This window comes from Oreochromis aureus, linkage group 15, assembly GCF_013358895.1.
Source record: "Oreochromis aureus strain Israel breed Guangdong linkage group 15, ZZ_aureus, whole genome shotgun sequence".
Taxonomy (NCBI): Eukaryota; Metazoa; Chordata; class Actinopteri; order Cichliformes; family Cichlidae; genus Oreochromis; species Oreochromis aureus.
The window spans coordinates 3,747,447-3,770,411 of NC_052956.1; the positions used below are offsets into that span (position 1 = coordinate 3,747,447).

Sequence of the window (22,965 nt, forward strand, 5' to 3'; positions counted from 1 at the left end):
TTTGGATCCAATTTGCAAAAAATGAACTGTTTGTTTTGTTTTGTTTTTCTGCTGAGCAGATTCAAGGTCAACTCGAAACCAGAGATCAGTAAAAGTACTGCTCTCCCAATTCTACTTTCATTTTATGCTCAAACTGAATTCTTCCATGGACGTCCAGGCATGCCAGGATGTCCACACTCCAGGTCTCACTTGAACTACATTTTGACATACACACACATACATATACACACACACTCACACAGACACCCACACATACACACACGTAGAGCACACTAGAGAAGTATTTTGTGGTGATTTTCTCTTTTGCAAAAACTGGTAAATTATCACAGATATAGTGTTTGGCAACTATATAACTGATACACATGTGTATGTTTTAAAAGGGGGAAATCAGCCCTTTAAACACTTCACAGGTTTGAAAAACCTTGTTTTAAAAGCGGGATTCTGATTTATCTGCTCAGACGTTCAGATATAAATGCATGTCCTTCCACACAGCTGCACTCTGTGGTACAGTTAAACCGTTTACATCTAGTCATGCTTTGTATCATGTATCCAATTTTGCATCAAAATAATGAGAGGAACAGATCTAAGAGACATTGTGGTTGGTTTGGGGGCTCCAGACTAAACTGCTAGTGTAGCAACAGGGGCTTAAGTCACATCTGTATTTGCCTGTAGATCGATGAGAAAGACATTAGAAAATAAGGGCAGAAATTATGGTTGACTACACACATTTGCTCGAGCAAAAAAAAAAAAAAGAGAAAACTGATTCTTTGGGTAAAAGGTCACAATGTCAATGCATGATCAGATAGTTAGCAACAACAACGGTTCATAATTGCACAGAAAGTGATATTAAAGGAAGATCGCAGTGCACAATTTCCTCAAAGATGAATGAACATCTGAGGGGTCATCAGTGCAAAAACCATTAGCACTGGTCTGAAGACGTGGAAAAACATAGTGATAAGGTCAGATGAGTCGTTCTTCCCTTCTTGACAAGTGAGAGAGCCCATTTGAGGTGTATGACAGGAGAACAGCACAGGTCTGAACCCTTGACCTCTACTGTGAGGAGATCTGGTGCCTTTGTTATGCTGTGTGAGCCGTTTTTCTTACATGGGTTGTGTCCACTTGTCCCGTCGCTGCAAATCAATACAAAGCTGTTCAGAGCAACGGGAAAGGTCTTTTCCATTACAGTGCCCCCATCCATCGGGCATGAGGGGTCATGAATGGACTAAGAAGTATAAAAAATAAGATGTCCATCATGTTTTTCATCACAGTTAGTAGATCACGAACCTACTGAACACCTCTTCAGTAAATCATGTTTCATGTTTATGTTACATAATTAAAATTCTTCAAACACCAAGATCTTATCTAAAATTTCAAAGATTAAATTACTAAATGCTCTCTGTAAAGGGAGCATTTATATACCATATAGTTTCATATAGTGGAGAAAATGTATTCAAAGGGTACCTGGAGATGAGTCAGAAAATTGCCTTTGAGCAGCAGAACATATAGGACCACATGAGACAGTGGGAAAAAAACTGAAGCTTTATTTGGAGCTTCTTACTGTATGGCAGCCTCTGTTATGTGATGTAAAGAAAATGCAGCCCTTCAATTAAGAGCAGAGTTCTTTCAAACTAATCTCAATATCTGACTGCTGTGAAGCTGTATGAATGGATGTCTCACCTCTAACAACTGAGAAAACTGGTGACAACCTGTTATCCAGTTACATCATCATGCCATCCTTGAAAGCTTTTCTCTGTAAAGAAAGTGACAGATGAAAAACACCAAAACACCTCAGCCTAACCAGTCCACTTCCCACAGTACAAAGAAAACATTAAAAGTGACTTTGTTGGGGAGGGGTGAGCGATTAAGAGCCGTATTCGTATTGATCGCCTCAAATAAAAGACGTGGTTTTGATTATTGAGTGCATTCATCTCACTTTGCATGTGAATTTAGGCTGTGAGTGAATGTGACGGACATGTAAGCGCTGAGCTTACTAACAACAGGAGGACTTTTTAAATTTTTATTCAGCTGTATTTATGAGCTCTACAGCAAAATAACCGCTTACTGCTGTGTGTGATTAAGAGATAATTAGTATTACTGAAACAGCTCTGTTAGGTTAGATCTTTGTAAATGTCACTGTCTGCTGGCCTGTAGGTTAGGGCACTCTGACCAGTGTTGTGCATTTCAACTCTGCCTGAACTAATAAGGCAATATTAAATATTAAATAGTTGTGACTATTTGCACTAAAAATGTAACCCAGTGTTCAAGATAAGATGAATGATGCTGCTGCTGCACTGGTTTAAAAGTTACTTTTAACCTTTTGTTCTCTACATTCGCACTTTCATATCTCACTGCCTCTTTGGGTCTCTCCATCTCACATTACCTCTGCGATGCAAAGCAAAGTGGGGCAATCGAATCATTTTTCATGGCAGTTCAGCAATTTAGCTTTTATGAAAGTAACTTGAAGCACCACAAATTCCACCAGCAGGATTGCCAGAGATCTGACTAACAACCCTCCATTACCTGCTAAGAAGCCACAACAAATTAACTGTTAATGTGTCGTGTTTTTGTGTGAATTGAAAAGCAGCATTTTAGTCCTTAACCACCACAAACCCGGGCAAAGTGATTTGTTGATTTGTGTGACTGCACTGCAGGGTTTTCGCTGAGGAGCTGATTTGCTGTGATGAAGAACACCTGGCCAAGTTTCATTTCAGCTCTGCCTGTCAATGGACCTCTCTGTGTGGGAAGTGTTGAAGTACAAATACTTTGTTGCTGTTGTTACTGTCAGGAGGCCCAGCTAGGGCTGTAACAGCTGTACTTACGGAGAATTTTAAACATTTATTTTCACTTTTATTCCCAAAATCTTAAACAAATATCTCCACTTTCTAATGTTTACATTTTTAAAACAGACTCGTTACATTAGGTTTAAGCCATTGCTGTGCACCTTCAAACATCAAAATGATTAATAACCAGATGAGACTTTATGCATCACTATAAGGAGGAGTTACTGAAACAATCCACGTGTCAGTAAGTTGTGGTCATACCATAGATGAGGATTGGTTTTTTGCCAAATTTCTAACAGCTCAACAAAAATCAGCAAACACACAAAGTGTAACAAAATATGTCTGCTAACTAAAATACAGCTGCTGTGTGTATCTGCTTTTCCCAGAGAGAGAAAAGAAATGGAGATAACGTCACTTGGAGATGGTGTAACAAAGACAGGACAGGGGAGGACGAAGAGAAACTATTTTTAAAGGTGACAAAAAAGTGACATTTGACAAACTGGAAATTTAAAGCTTACATAAGAATATTAATAATAATGATGATACATTTTATTTATAGGCACCTTTCAAAGCACCCAAGGACACCGTACAATTAATTAACAAAAACATGTGAACAGGTATTGAATCTGACATGACATATTTCTGAATACATATTTTTCCATATTAAGAAACATCCTCCAAAATAAATTCTCATACATGTAAGTTTTTGTTATTTAAAGGTTGCATCAAACCCTTGGTGGAGGCCACACTACACAGAAGTATTGTAGTGAAGTTTACACACATGCACTATGTCGGCCTGCTCTGAGGCGGCTGTTATGTTTATGGGTAATTTGAGGTTACATCAAGGGTAGCAGACAGCTAATTAAATTTAAGCTGATGATGCTGATTAGATTTCCTCACTGAATTCCACCTTTATGCCAGCTTTCTACTGTCAAGAGGCTGGAAATCAGCCATGACAGCTCATGTAAGATCTGCTTATCTGTAGATCTCGTGCCGAATTCAGTCGGCTATCCACAAAGACCAGCAGTACAGGTCAGCTGATCACAGCCTGTATATAAAATGTACTGGAGATCACAATAAATTTAATGTAACTATTTCTAAATTATTTACTTTTTCATCTGAGTAGAGAATGTGAATCAGTGCATCTTTGTTGACCCTGCAAGTCGATCACAACACGGAATATTCACACTCGTTACTTTCACCACATCATTAATGCAATCATGAGCACGTTCTCCTGCAGAGACAAAGACACAAAGTCAGTCATCAGCAGCTCGTCTCTAAAAAAAAAAAGAAGAAAATCAACACCACCGTCCAGCTGTCAGCACCTAATTGCACATGACATTTAACTTCCACAAGACCTCTTAATGCCCTGGTCACCGTGATACAGCTCAGAGCTCTCAAAGTTGGGTAATTTCTCTTCCAACAGATGAGCCCGTATTTGTATTTGTCAAGAAAATTAACAATTACGTTGTTTTGTTTTGATGGAGTGTGAAAATAGAGATGACAACTGAAGACCTGGGCATTGAAAGTGTTCATCATTTTTCAATATAACCTTAAGCATAATAACCATATTAAAAGCGGAATAGGCTACTCATTATGGTAGCTGATAGGAGAAGGTGATCGGTGATGTTAAAGCAGTTAAATTCATTTTCTGGAAAAAAAAATTTCAAGTCAAGCCAATTCAATTTTATTTATACAGCACATTCATACAACAACAGTCGCCTCAGGGCGCCTTATATTTTAAGGTAGACCCTACCAGAATACATACAGAGAAAACCCAACAATCATATGACCCCCTATGACACATGTGTCGAACTCCAGGCCTCGAGGGCCGGTGTCCTGCAGGTTTTAGATGTGTCCTTGATCCAACACAGCTGATTTAAATGGCTAAATGACCTCCTCAACATGTCTTGAAGTTCTGCAGAGGCCTGGTAATGAGCTAATCATTTTATTCAGGTGTGTTGACCCAGGGTGAAATCTAAAACCTGCAGGACACCGGCCCTCAAGGCCTGGAGTCCGACACCCCTGCCCTATGAGGAAGCACTTTGGTGACAGTGTGAAGGAAAAACTCCCTTTTAACAGGAAGAAACCTCCAGTAGAACCAGTCTCAGGGAGGGGCGGGGCCATCTGCTGGAGTGAGAGAAGGAAGACATCCTCTCTTCCTTCTCTCACTCCAACCGGTGCTGTGGAGGAGAGACAGAGATTGATAACAAGTATGATTCAATGCAGAGAGGTCTATTAATACACAATAGGTGAGAAGGGTGACTGAAGAAGAAATACTCAGTGCATCATGGGAATCCCCCAGCAGCCGACACCTATTGCAGCATAACTAAGGGAGGATTCAGGATAAAATATGAATAAATTATCCAAAATCCAAAAAATGCAGAAGAATAACCATGGGTCTCACTAGATAACAAAGCTTATTTCACTAAAATAATATTTATGTATAACATTATTTTATTAGAAAGTCCTACTCTTTACATCAAGCAACCCTTCCTCGAGCTCACACTGGTCACGAGACTCCTTTCTAAAAATGTTCATAGATTTATACTTTAAAGCTCAACGTCATCCACAAAAATGTGCCCACATGTGAGTCAAATGATGCTGAACACAAAAAAGGAAAATCCAATCTGCAGTTCATAAACCTGTGATCTATTAATTTCAAACCAACCTTAATTGGCAGCACCTGCGCTACACGTGTCGGTGTGAACGATTTCAGGAAGTTTAGTGTGGAGCAGAAATGGAGCAAAAGAAAAAGGGAAACGTTTTGGAAGACGAGGTCGAGACAGCACATGAAAGGGTGTGTTGACAAAGCCAGGGAGTGTGTGCTGCAGTGAGCAGTGCGCCGAAGCAGAGCCTGATTCTTTAAATGCAGTGTTAGGTTTGCTTGGCCATTCTGGGCCTGTTGCAGAAGGAAGGGTTTAGTTATAGTGTCTCTGACTCCTCCAGTGACTGCCACTTTATTTCCCCATTCATACAGTCAATATCACGGCACATTGGAGCTCATTAATCATCAGAGGTTTATATCTACCCAGAAAAATCTTGGTTTGTTATTCATTATATCCAACATGGTCACTATTTTCTAATCACTCTGTAATCAGTTTAAGCAGAGAAACAGGCTTCGCTGAACATTGCAGATGTTATGATCAGAACAGATTCGACAGGCTACATTTATAACACCAATTCTGTTAAATAAGTGTTAAACCAGCAATCAGGATATCAGCCACTTCCTCTGCATTGAAACACTCTTATATTGAACATCCTTGTCCACTGCAAACTCACAAAAATCTCTTGCTGGATATGACTCATATCACAGGTCCATCAGCAAATTCTGCCTTGTGTTGTATTCATATTTTTACCTTGTTGTTGCCTGCACACTACGCCCCATGGATTTTGCATGATATGTAGATTTCTTTTGTTGCTTTTTAGATAAAAGTGCTGTTTGCAGCATGCTTGTATTACAAGCACGCTGTGATGCAATCACCAACCAAGCTTAGCTGTCTCTTAGCTTTGACATCTTTAAATCAACTGGAAGTGGAAGACAGTTATGTTCCCGCTGTTGCCTACAAATTTGCATTGTGCACAAATTGCAGCCAGGGTGTGAATAAAGGTTCAAATGTCTGCATTTAGTGCTGCTTAATGCTCTAGTTTTCACCAGCCACTCAAACTGATTTCCATGCCATGTCGGGGATGCATGGGTTTATTTGTTGCTTAGTGAAGTCCATAATGGCAGCTTCTTAAAGTTGGAGCAGGATTTATCTCTAGAAGCACTGAATCTTTCATATTGAATAATTGAATTCATTATTCATGCAAAGATGTACAGTGGATAAGAGCATCTTCAATTCTAAGGCAACAGAAAACGAGTGCAACAAGTTATCGACTGTTTGCTTTGATTACTAAGTGCCCATGCTTAAAAAAAATCTCTGCTCGGCGTGGAAGCAGAGAGATTTGTGATCTCCGCTGTTACAGTTGTAGCTGTAATTGACTGTCAGCCTTATGAAACCCTGAAAGCTACCAAAAGGAAAGGGGGAGGGGCACAAATGCACATACTTCCTACATTAACCTTAAGGATAAACTGTGTTTTTAATGAAGGAATGCCAAAATTTTAAAAAATGAAAGTAAAAAAGTCCATGCTTTGAAAGGTCCACAGGGTATCTTGGTGCAACAGATTCATGCTAAGCCTCTTATCATTGCCTCAGTATTTTTGTAACCTGAAGGCTCTGATATGCACCAGTCCAGTAGTTGTTAAAAAAAAAAAAAAAAAAAAAAAATGTGATGCAACAAAATGAGAAATGGTCAAAAGAGGCAGCAGTGCTGGGAGAATCCCATTTGGTCTCCGTGTATTAACTGTAACCACTTAAACATGGTTTTAAATATCTTCTCTGTAGCTATGGCAACGTTTTACATGACAACACTCAACACTGATTATTCAAATACACAAATACAAACAAGTCGATGACACAACAATTACTCTTTTGAAATGTCTTTTAGTCTCTACAGGACAAAAAGAAATATTTTCACACCCCTGAGCAGCACTAAAATATTACCTTTGCATGTTACCCTGCCATGGATGTCATGTGTGACAGACTGTCTGAAGAGTGTCAGGGTCATTGAGTCTCCACAATACATTTGCAGACAGTTATCTACTGCTGGTACCGACAGCAATGTAGGGACAGAAAAGATAAGACAGCACAAAGAAACAGCAGTCAGAGGATAAAACCTCTTTTTGTCTTCTTTCGTCAAAATCCCATTTGAACTTTCTCCTCTACTACCATTTCTGTTTTATTGTCCCAAAGAGCAACAAAATGTTCCAAAAAAATGGTTCATGTTAATACATTACATGCTGAAGTCGCTATGTGTGCAGTGCATGCAGATTCAGATGAGCAAGTTTTTCTCTGCTGAAAAAAAGGAGAAAGCAATTTCAGCCTACCCCGAGCTGTGAAGTTATTAATAGACCCTTTAATACAGCTGTGACCTATTGATGCATTTTGTCACCTGAAAATGAACAGGAAAAAAAGCATCCTGCCTTCCTTGCCTATCTTGAAGAAATAAGTACTGCTACCCTGCAAAATCCAAGAAAACCCCTTCAGTGCCCTCAGTGGTATCTGAGCAAACTAACAAGGAACAACTTGAAAGAGGAAAGGAAGAAAAAACAACACAATAGAAGTAGTCGAAATAAATGTAACGCAAAGTTATTTAAGGGCTAGTGTTATTGCAATGGACGAGTTTATTGACTGACGCGCAGAAGAAATGGTTCTTTATGGAGCCTAGATGGTGTGAATGATGAGACCAAAGACTGCAGTATCTTGTACCAAAAATATATTGAATAAATGGGGAAAAGGGGAAATGGACCAAAATAATCAATACAACACACAACATAAATAAATGCCCACAATCAAATAATTGTGTAACAAATAATAAATCAATTGCTGTGATTTCCTGTGCAACAGTCCTTTTGTTAAGAGTCCTTTTCTTTTTAAAGTTCACTTTTTAAGGTATTCCTCCTTAGGGTCCAGTTTCATACAATGGGGAAAAAAATATGTCCGTAATCCATAGACGGCAAAGCGGGGGAAAAAAAAACAAAAAAAAAAAACAAAGAATGGTCCTACCGGCTCGCCACTTCAATATGAAGAAGATCAATTTAAAGGGAAAAAAAAACCTGACCTGTAGGCCAGAAAAATATCCATTAGTAAATCAAAATCAATTCAGTTTACCGGTAAACAAATACATTTTTCTGCAAGTCTATATAACAATGCAAATTATCATCATCATCATCATCATCAATCACAAATGTACAACAGTTAAATTAGTAATCATCTTGGCTACGTAGCTTAATCTATATATTCCAGTAGCGTTCGCTACAAACAAATACAAAAACAACAATAAAGAAAAACAACTGTCTAACAGACAGCATAGCCGAATTCAAGGCAACACATAACAATAATCATTTAATTGCACTTTGTTTCAAAGTAAGCCCATTAAAGTGCTTAAGGAAATAAAGGTGTTCAAAAACAGCGGTTTTTGAACCAGAGTTCTGCTCGCGGTGGGAACGCCGCCGAACAAAGTCTTTTTTTTTAATCACGAAAACGATCGACTGGTTACTGACAACTAAAAGATTGTTATTGGTAGCTGTTAAGGACACTTACCGCCGAGGTGATACAATTTTATAGACGAGTTTAGGGGAGAAAACGCTTTGTTTCCCAACACCGTTCCACACGACATAAGCTTACAGCCACAGCAGGAGTCGAACCCGGAAGTATCCCTCCACGGCCGTATTCATAGTTGCCGCGACGTGGAAGGAGCCAATCAGGAGAGGGGCCTCAAATCAGCTGGCTTGAGTCATTTGACAGGGAGTAGTTGATATGGGTTACATAAAGTTGAAGTTAAAAAAAACTGGTATAATAACCATGTTAGTATATCAGTGTTTTAAAGGCTCCCCCAGAATTTGCCACGTGATGTTTTAATAATGTGATGTCTTAATAAGATGAACCAAGCTCCTCCTTATCTGTAGTTTGCACCCTGGCTTTAGGTCAGCAGACTCGTGTTCGTTTACTTGACTATTAAAAACAATTCTAATATTTAAAAAAATCTTATTTTGTCCAATTACTTTTCATCCTCTAAAACCCAAGAACTGTTTATACAAAAGTTGATTTAAAATGCATTATGGTTATGTACAGAGACAAAATTACTTTGGTATGGCAATTTTAACCACCACTGAAACGATTAGCATTTCAACGATTAAGCTATTAAATCTGCTGTGCCAGTTTTTAATGGATCTAGTGCTACATATCATAGAGGTTCATGTTGTGTAATTCTACATTGCAGTGTTGCTCTGAGTAAGCAAAAGTTAACTGTAGGGGCGGATCTAGTCAGTTTGTAGTCAGCTGTTGGTCACTCTTAATCTTTTTACTTTGTTAATCTTATTCATTGTATATCTTATTGTTTACTTTACTCATGTTTTAATATTTAATATATACACTGATTTATTTTTATCTTCTTTTTCAATTATGTATTTATTTTGTTTATTGATTTCATTGTATGCTTAATGTATGGTTTTTAACTGCTATGTTTTATTATTGGAAAGCACTTTGGTCAACTTTGTTGTTTTTAAAAGTGCTATATAAATAAAGTTGGATTGGATTGGATTGGATTGGATTGGATCTACAGGGGGGCGGTGGCTCTAGAGCCTTGCCCCCCTCAACTTTTATATCTATCAGCAAAGTGATAGCTGAAATTAGTCCTGTACAGTAACTTCAGTTCCTTTTCTGTATTTGTTTTCTGTATTTATTTTGGGGAACTTTTTCTTATCTCGTTTACACAGAAAAAATTATCTTTCTTCTACCAGAAGAAATAATGATACAATAAATAGTTTTAAATACTTTGTTGACTCCATTTACATGTAGGGGAATTTCAAATACTTCACTGAAAGCAACAAAACAAAATTTGAAAACAGGATATTTTGTGTCTGATTGGTAAAAGGTATTTGTTGTTTGTTTGTTTTTTACTTGTATATTTATTTATTCACTTTGTGGTCTCTGGCCATCTCCCATACTCTCTCCACTCTCACCTAACTTAACCTGAAGCTAACATAAACCTGTTTTCCCGTTTTGACATCTAACGCTTAGTGACGCCACGGCACTGGAGACGCTGGATGATCCTCTCTTTACGCATGATCACCCTGACAACACACGCTGGCTGCAGGCACAAGGCTTCAGCCGGTACGCGTCTCAGCTTCATTCCTGAGGACAGATGCGTCTGACACCGGAGCGCAGCAGCAGCAGAGGCGCAGTCTGACTCTTCTCCACTTCGTCGGGATCGCATGACGATCACTTTTCTTTTATCTCGGTTACTGATCATTGTTTTCATGGATAAGTACACCTCTGCTTTATCACCGGCGCTGGACATCGGCACCGGCTGCTACCTGCTGGTCTTAAGTAAGTTGAAAATCGCATTTAAACTAGAAATAATGACAGAACACTTCTTTATGGTTTTTGGATGCTTCCCATCTCTAATCATCTTAATCCTGTCTGGGAATATACACTTCAACATCACTAACCTATTCTCCCGGCTTTGGAGACCTAAACTGATTTAAAAGAACGTGATCTTTTTTTCATAATCCATTTTGCGCACATGAGTTCAAAGCAGCTTTCTGAGAAAATACTGGAAAAAAATATATAATCTTATGATACTGAAAATGCGGGCAGAACAGAATAAAGTCAGAGGTTTTACCTAATTCTGAAATCTCCCACATCCACCCTCCACATGCGTCATTTACAAGGTTAGAGCAAGTTTGTGTGGTGTGTAGTGTATTTATATGAAATCTGTTTGGTACAGTCAGGTAAGGAGAACAGTTTAAATCACGTTTTTTCTAAGATGTATTGTGGTCTTAGGTTTCAGAGAATATATAATACAACCTTCAGAATAATCCTAAGTGACAGAATTAAGTCTTCAACCTTGTATGCCGCCCTTTATATAACATATTAGATTCTGTGTTCACTAAAATAGTTTATTTAAAAGAAAAACTACAGCCTTTAGGATGGGGGGGTGGAGGAGGTTATTATTACTTATGTTTGGGATATTATATATCATTACAATGACAGACATGGACGAGGCCGAGGTAAGCACTACCATCATTCACTTATCATTACCTGCCTGTCACCAATGAACGGAGGTCAGAGAGAGGATGCTGCTCCTCAAGGTGCTCCAAATGCGTGCAGTGGCTGTGATGACAGAAGAAGCGGAAGGAGATCCTGGGGTGCATGAGGGTTAGAAAAATTATGGAAACACAGCTGTTAGGCATTACCTGCTTTTTATTGAGAACTGATGCCAGGGGGCATATTTAAAATGAAAATATGAAATGATGCCAGACAGAAACTGGGAAGAAAAAAACTTACCAGAAGGGCATTTATCAGGTGAGAGAGCAAAGGGCCTGTGGTCTGTCTGTGCATGTGCAGAATTAATGTGAGAATTCAGTGCAGGGATAATTCTGGTGTTCCAGCCTGCTGGTAAAGACTTTAAAAATACATAAATGATACTGATAACACCAATATTCAGCTTGTCACATCCTTTGCAAGGCTAATCAAGTTTGGTCGTATGCAGCTCATATTGTTTCTCCACAAAGCTACTGTGACCTCCTGATCAATAAGACGGACAGAAGCACAGAGACTCAGTGATCCTCCTGCTATTTGGCAGTTTATCTGCCTGGAACTGCATCATTAGGCAGTAAGTCTACTGAACAACCAAAGATAGGCTGATAGAGGACAAAGACCACTGGCCTTTTCATCCACTGATGGTAGGATTTATAAAGCAAAGCAGCAGAGGTTCATAATCCAAATGTTTCAGGTTTGATGTATTGAATTGGTTCTTCTAACGGACGAAAACAGCTGGTTTAGTTTTTCTGTCTGGGGATCACATTCACCTCATATCTTCAGGTCATCCCTGCTGATCTTTCTGTTATCCAGCATGAGTAATGTGTGGCTTATTTTATTTTTGTGCTGCATTTTGCATTTAGAAATTTAAATCAAACATGATTTCAGAATGTAACTGGCCTTATTCATGTTTTTTTTTAAGGTGGTGACGTGGTGGGATGGGTGGCAGCAATGCTTTGCAATGCTTTGAGATAAAAACATAGATGAGCTGTAGTCTGTAGTCTGACAGATTGTGCCGCAGGGAAGATGGATAAATAATGCAAGCTAAGAGAAGTTAGAGAAAGATAAACCATGCTGTGTTTTGATCCTGGATGATTAAAACAAAGCCTGGTCTGATCTCATTTCTGTTCAGTTCTCTGCTGCCCACAGGGGGGGATATACACTATATAGGGCTTAATCAATCATTACCACTGAAATCAGTCCTGATACGATCACTGTGCTTCTGATTATGAGGCAAGTTTCTTCCCAGAAAATTTCACACAAATACAGACAAATCATATCCATTGATGAAAGTCATAGTCACATCACAGCAACAGAAAAACAGCACATGAGTGCAGGGAGATGTCCGTGTGCACACTCATAAAAGCTGCTAAAAAGGCTAAGGAAATTTTAGTAACAGTTTGAATTCCCCCCTAATAATGATAGAAGACAAAGTTAGCTACAGCTGCAATAAAGTAATCAGATTAACTTCCTATTCTAAACCATTCTACTCTAACTGTTTGTTGTACAGTCCCTTTATCCTGATATTCCCACACAGTGTCTACACCCTTGACTTTGTGCAGAGTGGCCAAAGATTAAAAAAAGAAAATTAATTCCCTTTGGATTCAAATTAGCACTTATTATGTGCATTGTTTAAAGTATGCCTGCTTAGAAACAAAAGCATCCTATGTTTATCTGTGTGGGTTAAAGACTAAAGACCTTTACCAGGGCGAGGTCTACAGGGGACCCAAACAAAAGGATGGCCATTTATTTGGCTAACATGAACAGTTAAGGATACTAAAAGAGTCAGCGATAACATCTGATGAGCAGCATGAGGAACAGGAGCATGAAACACCATGAACAAACAGATTATCCGACAGAGGAATTGACAAGACTACAGACACAGAGGGATGATTAAACAAGAGCAGAGGCAGATGCAGTTAAGGTGGGGCAGACAATCACAACGACGGGACAACAAAGGGATTTTCTCATTTCTTTAATTTGCACCTCCTTGTTTCCTCTGTCCTCCTTTTTTTCCCTGTGACCTGGATGTCAGTCTCATTTTTCCACATTGAAGGATGTTTTAGTTCCTCAGTCTGTTCAATCTGGTGGACAGATGGTTGCCAAGGGAGCTATAGTCAAGGATCCACAGGTGTATCCTTTGCAGATGTGCTTTTACCTTTTTAAAAAAAAATCTTTTTACAATTTTTACCAAAAAAAAGAGTGGTGTGGGAGGAAGACCCTTAGAACTACCCATCCTTTCTATTAATGTTGTAGCTTAACTCAAATAAAATCATCAAACTTTGTACCCTTGAAAAAAAAGAGCTGTCTTCACATTGTCCCATGTTGTGACCTTTAAGCAAAAGTCACCCTAAATATAAAACACACTCTTTACTCCTCCCATGTGTCGATGCTGTACCAGTAGACCATTATTGAGCCATGTGTGGATTAGGATGAAGACTGCCTCTTCATCTGTCTGTCTAAATCTAACAGTAAGGGCTGTCATACCACTGCTTTAGTGTATAGTTGACCCCTTTTCATTTACCCCTGTGTGTATATAGAGATCACAAATGCTGCTGCAGTTTTGATGTTCACTTAAAATCCGGTCTTTCTTACAACCAGTCTGTCCAGGAGGAACACATGTTGTCAAACCTACTGTTTCTTCTGTCGTCTGCTCCCTTTAGGGGTCACCACACTGGATTATCTGCCTCCACCTCACCCCATCCTCTCTGTCACATCACCATTCTGCATGTAGTCCTTCACTACATCCATGAATCTCTGTGCAGTCTTCCTCTTTTCCTTCAGTTTGGCAGCTCCATGCTCAGCATCCTTTGTTCATTATATCCATGTCCTTCATCTGCATGTGTCCAAACCTTCTCCATATTGAAAGAAGACAGTGCACCGTGCAGCTTCAACAACTCTTTCTCATGTCTTTATTTTATGGCTCATTAATCCTTCTGTAGCTCCTACAGCTTTGCACATCCTCCTTGTTCATAAAAACTGGAATCAGTGTTAAACAACCTGGTCCACTGTGCTTTCTCCTAGACATCTCAATAGCTCCACAGGTATGTCGTCTGGACCAACCAGCTTTCCACTTTTCATCCTCTTCATAGCTGCCCTCACTTCTTCATTACAAATCCTCTGCAGTTACTGAATCAGGAAGTGCTGAGGATTAGTCGGGAGGAAGTGAGGGCTCCTCTCATTTTCTTCATTCATCAGCTCCTTAGAGTACTCCTTCTTTAAGCACCCTAACCTGCTGCACGTCCTTTCCAGCTCAATCTCTTGCTAGCCAATTGATAAAAATCTTTTTTTCCTTCCTTAGTGTCCACATACAACTCACTTAAAGTCCTTTCCTTTGCGACACCTCTCTTTGCTGTATGCCTAGCCTCCCAGTACTCCTGTATACTTTCTGCTGACTATCCCACTTTTTCTTTGCTAACCTGTTGCTTTGAATACTTTCCTCTAGTCCTCATTCCACCACCAAGTCTTCTTCCTTCTGTTCAGAGAATACACAAAACACTTTCTTGGCAGTTTCTCTCACCACTTCAGTTGTACTGCCCCAGCCATCTGTTATCTCTTACCTACCACCACACTAATCTGTGTAACATTTGACCTTCTTCAACCTCCTCCATTTATTTCTTGCCTTTGCTTTCACTCACTTCCTCTTCTTCCAGAGTCATCCTACAGACACCTGTCTAGCTGCCTAGCTACATTCTTCCCTCACACCAGCTTGCAGTCTCCTTTCTCTTGCACATTACACTTTCTCCAGGATTTAGTCCAACTTCCTCCACTCTTACATGTCACCCTATGTTCCTCCCTCTTCTTGAAGCATGTGTTCACCACAGAAAAAAATCCACTACCATCTGTTGAGGAGATAAATCCTTCTGCCTCTGTCTTCTTAAACCATCACCACCGTCTCCCCGTGGGGACACTTTCTACCACTTCATCCAAGTTAGTGTAGAATTCCTCTTTCTCATCTAACTAACATCTAACTTGTGGGGCATATGCACATTCATCGTCATCCATTCAATTTTTAGCTTCAAACTCATGATCCTGTCTGACTTTTTATTCCCCTCCACAACATTATCCATGCACTCTTCTTCTAACCATCAACCAAATCTCTAAAGCAAGTGGTAAAACAGAATTTTCCCTAGGCTTGATCATGGATGTGGTGGGTGGAATTAATCTGAGTGTGTCTCTGTATTTCATAACCCTTCCCTCATTTGTATTATAACTGGTCATAATGTGGGTTTTCTAAACATAACTCCTCCAGTCATTAATTCAATCATGAGATAGTGGGTGTGTAGCTAAGACAAACTCTATTTGCAGACATATGGGATGATGTTACATGTCGCCATTGATTCTTTTTTGTTTGCAGAGAGCAGTTAAAGCCACTTCAAAGTAATTTTCAGTGAGCTGGAAGTTGATCGGGTCACTGGGCTTTGAGCTTAAAAAGTCCCAAAGGAGATCCTACATGAAATCCAGAGTTCTTGTGTAGGGAGACTGTCAGAGAATCTCCCTTCACGACAAAGGAGTCTGTCTCAGTGCTGGATATACACAGAAGTGCAGTTATGCTGTTCATCTGCTGTTGGGTTTAAGATGACTTGTAAGGAAATGGTTTTCTCACCTGGTTGTTTCCCTGATTTTGCTTCTATCAAAAAAATTCAATGCAATATTTTGTTTAGCAAGACAGGACATGATGTTATATGAAAACAACTTACACCTGATATCTAACAGCCAGTAGGTGGGAGAAATAAGGCAAAAAGGCTGACTGTATGAAGTCAAGGAAAGTCAGAAAATGGCTCATCACTTGATTTAAAACCTCAATAAAAAAATCTTTCCAATGAGTTTATGGTTTAATTGCTTGTCTCAACTCTTATTAAATATGACATGTTCATGTTGTAACCTCCAGTATTATTTAGAGTAAAACAGATAATAAAGCAGGCAATCCTTTAGGGACTGACAAATTACTACCCTATAAGTGTCTTCAACTTATGGGCTTGCTCCACCTCTCACTCATCCATCCATCCATCCATCCATCCATCTTCTTCCGCTTATCCAGGGCCCAGGTCGCAGGGGCATAAGCAAAGAAGCCCAGGCCTCCTTCTCCCCAGCCACCTCCTCTAGCTTATCCGGAGGAACACCAAGGCGTTCCCAGGCCAGCCGTGAGATATAATCTCTCCAGTGTTTCCTGGGTCTGCCCGGGGCCTCCTCCTCCCTGGGGCACACGAGGGCGAGTGTCTGGTGGCCAGGCCTTAGTCCATGGGGCCCGGGCAGGCACAGCCCATAAAAGTGACATGGGCCCATCTTCCTGCAAGCCCACCACCCGCAGGAGGCATCGTCGGGGTCTGGTGCATTGTGTGCCAGGCAGCGACCAGGAGCGGAGGCCCTGGCAGGCTACCAAGACCCCTCACTCATGATGTCTGAGTTTAAAAATATATGTGGCCATAATGCTGAACTCATCATAAGACGCAGGACTACTGCAGTATTAAAGATGCAGTAGTCCTTCAAGCGCTAAGACAGAAGCAGGTGCATGAAAGGAGTTTCTTGGTGTTCTAGTTTTCGAGGAAAGGTTAACAAGATTACCTACAGTACAAGAGAGTGAGAGGGAAGTACACGGTGCTCTAAGCTGAGGTTGCTCAGGAATAATCCTCACCTCTGGAAACTGTTTCATCTTTAAGCAAAGTAGCAGACGTGGCACTCTATAGGCTAGCTCTAATTACAGCCTGAAGCTCAGCAGGTCATCATTCAGCATCTGGACATTTGTCAAATTTTTCATGTTCTCCACTTTTTGACATCAGTTAATGGATTCTTAGTCAGTCACATTTCTATTACTGCTCTAGGTGAATGCCACTTAACGGTCTGCAGGTGTTGTCATGACAGCTGATGTCAAGCATATTAAGTGTACTGAAAAACAATCTCTCTGAAAGACACGGGCACTGATCGAAATCTACCAACTGAACCTCACAGTTCAATACTGCGGAGGCTGTGAAGAAAGCTGATTATAGGTGAGCACTTTAAAAGCACTTCAACACAATGTGTACACTTCTCCCCTCCCCTATAGCAGATTTTATTGTCACTTTTCATTTTAGATATTGTCCATCCTCATCAATTCATTCTCTTAGCCATTGCTTTACCATGACTGTGAGACCAGCATCAAAAGCTGATCTAGCAACTTAAAAAAAATCCCATCTCTGAGAAGAGGTCTAATCACCATGGTTATTTCCCCACATCAGTGATTTTTTTAAACCTATGTTGTCCTTTTTTTCTCTGCCAAAAACAGAAGCTAGGCTCTTCTTTCTACACTAATCACCGCGATAATCACCGTATACATTCACCAATTTCACCGATCTGGCAGGAAATTCATCAAATCACCCACTCCAGTGAATACAAGCTTACAGTCTTACTTACTTTCTTCATGTGCAAGGCTGCTAGGCAAGGTCAAGTGCACATGTTGAGAGATACAATGGTGGCTTTGTGCTGAGGAAAACAAAAGAGAGCCAATAGAGTTAGCGTTAGGTAATCTGTGTCTGACGTAATCGTGACTTCTTTCTGCTTGAAATGTGAAAGAAATAAGTACTGTTATTTTCGGCTTTGAGCACCTGCCAATGCCCTAACATTATGGTTTTCTTTCTGTGGTTGTTAGAAGGTTTTCTGTATCACTGAGAGATCAGACGTAAAAGATTACCCTTGTATGTGAATATTTAACAGTGTAATAACAGCATTGTTCAGATAGCTCAAATAGACGTACAATGTTTTGAGTAATATCCTTTTTTGCCTTTAGACTAAACGGTAGACGTGAATAGTTCTTCAGGCTATGGTCAGATGATGTTTGGCCTATTTCAAAAACCTATTGTGTTTATCAGGAAAAGAATCCCCTAAAGGTGTAATGAGGTAAATATCATAGTGAGTCTAATGAGACACAGATTTGCCTGAGGTGTGGAAACTGATGTGCAAAATGCTTCACTCTATCTCCGGGCTATATATGTCTGCTCCAGAAATGCAGGGAGACGAGAAGATAGAGTCAAAGGGCGGAAACAGCAACTAAAACTACATTATCCATCTTTTAAAAGATTTTATTAAGATTTCTGCAAATAGAGAATGGAAAAATTCAATGTGTGGTCAAAAAATACACAAAAAAGAAAATTCCTTCCTTTAAAACAGTACATTGTAACATTTTCTTACTGATGGATTGATTGACTGATTTTTTTAAACTGTGCTGCAGATGTGATTTTGCAGCAATTACTTTACAGAAGATATCAAATAAATATAGAGGAGTAAAAAGTGACGTATTTACCTCTGAATTGTGGTCTAAACGTGTAAACTAGTAATAAAAAAGCACCTCACACAAACCTTGAAGCTGCACTTAGGTGCTCACCTGACTTTTACTTTCCATTATGAATGAAAAGGTCAAATCATTTTGTAATGGGCTGTGAGGCTATTTAGACAGATTAGCATTGTGTGTCATTTGCAGGCAGCCAGTGGGTAAAGCTGTCCTTCTTCCTTAGTTAACCTCTACCGTGCATTCAATAAACGATGTCACGACCGTGTGGTCGCACTCCTCTCCAGAGAAACAAATGCAACATCCATCCAGAGTCTTGTGTCTTTACACAGATCAGGATCATTGTTAATGCATTCATTTTGTGTTTAACCTGTGTGTCAGTATATGTGCTTATATGTACTTTTTCAAACACAGGGGAACAGTAAGTGGGCCTCTCACGTACTGCAATCAAGGCCAGTGAATGCTGATTATTGTTGTTTTTAAATCATCTAACAGCTAAAGGAATTTACCACATGATTATTATGCATTCACAGGCATCGCCCACTTTAAACACCTTTGCAGACGGCATGTGTGTTTGCGTAATTAGACTTCTATTCATGATATCATCTTCTCCTCTTCCTCTGTATCCCAGCTGTGCTCTCCATTGTGGGAAACCTGCTAGTCCTTATCATGGCATTCAAAAGGTCGTCCAGGATGAAACCGCCGGAGCTGCTGAGTGTGAATCTAGCCATGACAGACCTGGGAGCAGCTGTCACCATGTACCCTCTAGCTGTGGCGTCTGCCTGGAGCCATCGCTGGCTTGGGGGAGATGTTTCCTGTGTCTATTATGGCCTGGCAGGATTCTTCTTTGGTATGGCCAGCATCATGAACCTCACCATCTTGGCTATTGTGCGCTTGATTGTGTCCCTCAACCTGCAGTCACCTAGTAAGTAATTCAGGGCTGACAAAAATACTGTTTCCAAAGATGCTCTTCCCACATCTGCCTTCTCTTTTCATGTATGCATAGAACCGGCAGAGAGGTCACAGAAAAGAGCCATGCTGTCAAATATAAAAGAGAATTAATGGAAATAAAAACCTTCTTACCTTTGTTTTACATACCATCTGCAATGTTTTCTAATTGTTTGAAGGTAGAAATATGTTGCTCACATCCATATGTTTAAACCAGTTTTCAGTGTAACTGTGTAACAGAGTCTTTGCGTTTTAACATAAAGGCAACTGTTGTTGTGATTCAGCATTTAATAAATAAAACTAAATTATTTTTAGGCATGTCACTGATATGTGATTTAAGGAATATAGGATCTTATCTAAGCTCTGCCATTTAACTGCATATAAGAAGGAGAAAGCAACTGTTCTCTTTATTTCTCACTGCAGGGGAGAAAATCAGTTGGAAGAAGGTGAAGATGCTGTGCCTGTGGTCCTGGCTGTATGCTTTGATCTGGGCTCTGTTTCCCATAGTGGGCTGGGGTCGATACGGCCCAGAACCCTTTGGCCTGTCCTGCTCACTTGCCTGGGGCCAGATGAAATATGAGGGATTCTCTTTTGTTATCTCCCTGTTCTTCTTCAACCTGGTCATGCCTACTGTCATCATCCTCTGCTGCTACTTTGGCATCGCCATCAAACTCTATTTCACCTACAAAAAGTCGATGCACAACAGCCACAGAATCCCCAACATCGTCAAGCTCCATCGGAGGCTGTTACTAGTGAGTGACTCTTTACTGAAGATTATAAAGATCTGAAACTGTAGTTTGCCTTAAAGGGTTAAATTCTGAAAATTGTTGAATATTTGATCATCAATAGAGATAGTTTATCCAATCAATCTGATCATTGAGGTTTGCAGGTATTTGTTTATGCACAGCTCCTTCAAGGTTAAACCACAGAATTTAATTCGGGTTGAGGTCTGAGTTTTGACTGGGCCATTGCTACACCTTGATTTGTGTGTCTTCGGCCATTCTTTTGGAGATTTGCTGCTGTGCTTGGGATCATTGTCCTGTTGCACGACTCATTTTCCATCAGACAAATGGACTCAACCTTGACTCTAGAGCACTTTGGTATACAGGTATTTCATGCTTAACTCGGTGACTGCAAGGTGTCCAAGTCCTGTGGCAAGAAAATGAACCCAAATCATCAACCTGCCACCACCGTGCTTGGCAGTTGGCATGAGGTGTTTGGTTTTCACCAATGTGGTGCTGTGCTGTATGACCAAACATCTACACTTTAGTCTCCTCTCTCCAAACATTGTTCCAGAAGTCACATGGTTTGCTCAGACGCAACTTTGCAAACATAAGCTGTGCTGTCATGGTTTGTATTGTCATGATGCCATGATGCATTATGTGATGTGTTGCTGTTTACCTGAAGTTGTTATTTACCTCATTTTAAGACTTTCTAAGTACCAGATTATCCTTATTATGTCCCAATATGTAAAACCTGAGAATTGATAGGGTTTTTTTTCTAACCATGACTATAACTAAATCAGTGAAGCTCCCAATCATAATCCAACGAAATTCTTGCCTTTGTTGTCATCGACTTTGACAGTTTTTTGCTGACTTTATCCTGCTGTTTTATTTCAGATTGCTGTTTTGATCAGTACAGGCTTCATAGGCTGTTGGACACCCTACGGTTTGGTAAGCCTGTGGTCCATTTTCCGTGACAGCAGCACCATCCCACCTGAAGTCAGCCTGCTGCCGTGCATGTTTGCAAAGAGCTCTACTGTATACAATCCTGTGATCTACTACTTCTTCAGCCAAAGCTTCAAAAGGGAGGTCAATCAGCTGTCGTGGCTGTGTTTATGTTGTAAGACATGCAAAGTCTCCAACACGATCAATGACAACAATATTTACATGGTTAGTGCTAGCATCAAGCCCAAAGAACAACCACAGTCTACCTTGCAGGAAATCACAGAGTCCAAGTCAGTGACTTTGGGTTGAAAGACTGGGTTGTTTTTTGGAACACACTTGGGAACAAAGACTGAGTTGGAAAAAGAACTGCAAATGTGTGGAGTAAATAATGTGTCATCAGGACAGAAAGAAGTTTTTTTTTTCTCCAAATGGTGTGTGGTATTATACCACAGCAGAGTAATACTTGGCCCTTTTCTGACTGGCCATGACATGTGGGAGGATGTGTTTGCACAATGTATTAAATGCTGTGAATGTGGAGCCAACAAAAGCTATAATATAGAGTCAAATTTGTGCTCACAGTTGGTGAAACCCTGCTATGAGATTGCATTTCAGAGACAGAGCTGCTGAGCACACCCGTGCCCTTGAAGAACTCACCACAGTAAACATCTTTTTGTTATTTACTACATATACACACATACACAACGAGATGTGAAAGAGGCAGAGGAGTGAGAAGAAAATCAACTGCCACGTATACTCAAACTGTATGCTGTGTCCAAATGTGCACTCTGGAGTGATGTAGGTTGTGAACAATCAAAACTTAAGGCTACTCTTTTTATTGTTGTCACCACATTTTACTGCAGTGTTTCCCACAGGCTGTTACCAGTGGAAATGCATTATTTTAGGGGAAGGTTCTTTTCCATCCAATTTACAGATATAAAAGCCAAATGCTTCGCATACAAACTTTCAGTAGATGCTATACTTTCCCAGTGTTTCCAAATACTCAGCACATTTCGACCTGATGTGCTAAGTATTGGTAGATGGCTGTTGGAATGAGCTGGTGCCATTAAATAGCTTTTAACCAAGAATAGCCAATCCCTAATTTACACTCCCTGGCTTTAAGTCCCAACCAGTAGTGTGAAGAAGATTGAATGAATGGTTGTTGAAAGGTGGCTCCTTCATTTAAAAGTGAGATATAAACCAAAGGTTGCGCAGAAAAATACAACAAAAACCTTGAACAGAGCAAAAAAAAAGGGTGATTTTTACTTTAAAGTGGACCTATTCTGCTTTTCCTGATCATGTCACATATATACTGTTTTGGTAGTGGATGCTTTAATTAAACATGGCCAAAGTTTCAAATACTGGGTTCAACTGAAGTCCCGGTGAACCAAAACACTGTCCTAAATGTTCAGTGTCCAACTTGCTTTCTCTTTTCTTGGATCTGTTTGATGTCAGAGAGACAGAATATGGTCATCTCAGTACGGAACAGGATTAGGGCCACTGGAAACTGGGTACCTCTTTTTTCTTTCTTCTTTTCCAGAATTCTGAGATTAAAGTCATAATTCTGAGAAAAAAGTCAGAAATTTTGAGATTAAGGTCAGAATTCTGACTTTAATCTCAGAATTATGACTTTTTTCTCAGAATTCTACAGAAGAGGATTAGGG

The 22,965-nt window shown here is 39.9% G+C and overlaps 1 protein-coding gene and 1 long non-coding RNA gene across 2 annotated transcripts; one reads left to right on the top strand and one right to left on the bottom strand.

Moving 5' to 3' along the window:
* Positions 1–8,084: 8,084 nt before the first annotated feature.
* On the bottom strand, positions 8,085–9,134 carry LOC120433314. The gene is made up of 2 exons (XR_005608487.1): positions 8,927–9,134; positions 8,085–8,444 (listed from the first exon to the last, which is right to left on the bottom strand). It is a non-coding gene; the product is annotated as an uncharacterized LOC120433314 (long non-coding RNA).
* Positions 9,135–10,537: 1,403 nt separating this feature from the next.
* LOC116332197 (opsin-5-like) lies at positions 10,538–22,792 on the top strand. The gene is made up of 4 exons (XM_031755053.2): positions 10,538–10,714; positions 19,321–19,614; positions 20,061–20,389; positions 21,257–22,792. The coding sequence occupies exons 1-4, from the start codon at positions 10,600–10,602 to the stop codon at positions 21,611–21,613; spliced, it is 1,095 nt and encodes a 364-aa protein (XP_031610913.2). The 5' UTR covers positions 10,538–10,599; the 3' UTR covers positions 21,614–22,792.
* Positions 22,793–22,965: the final 173 nt, after the last annotated feature.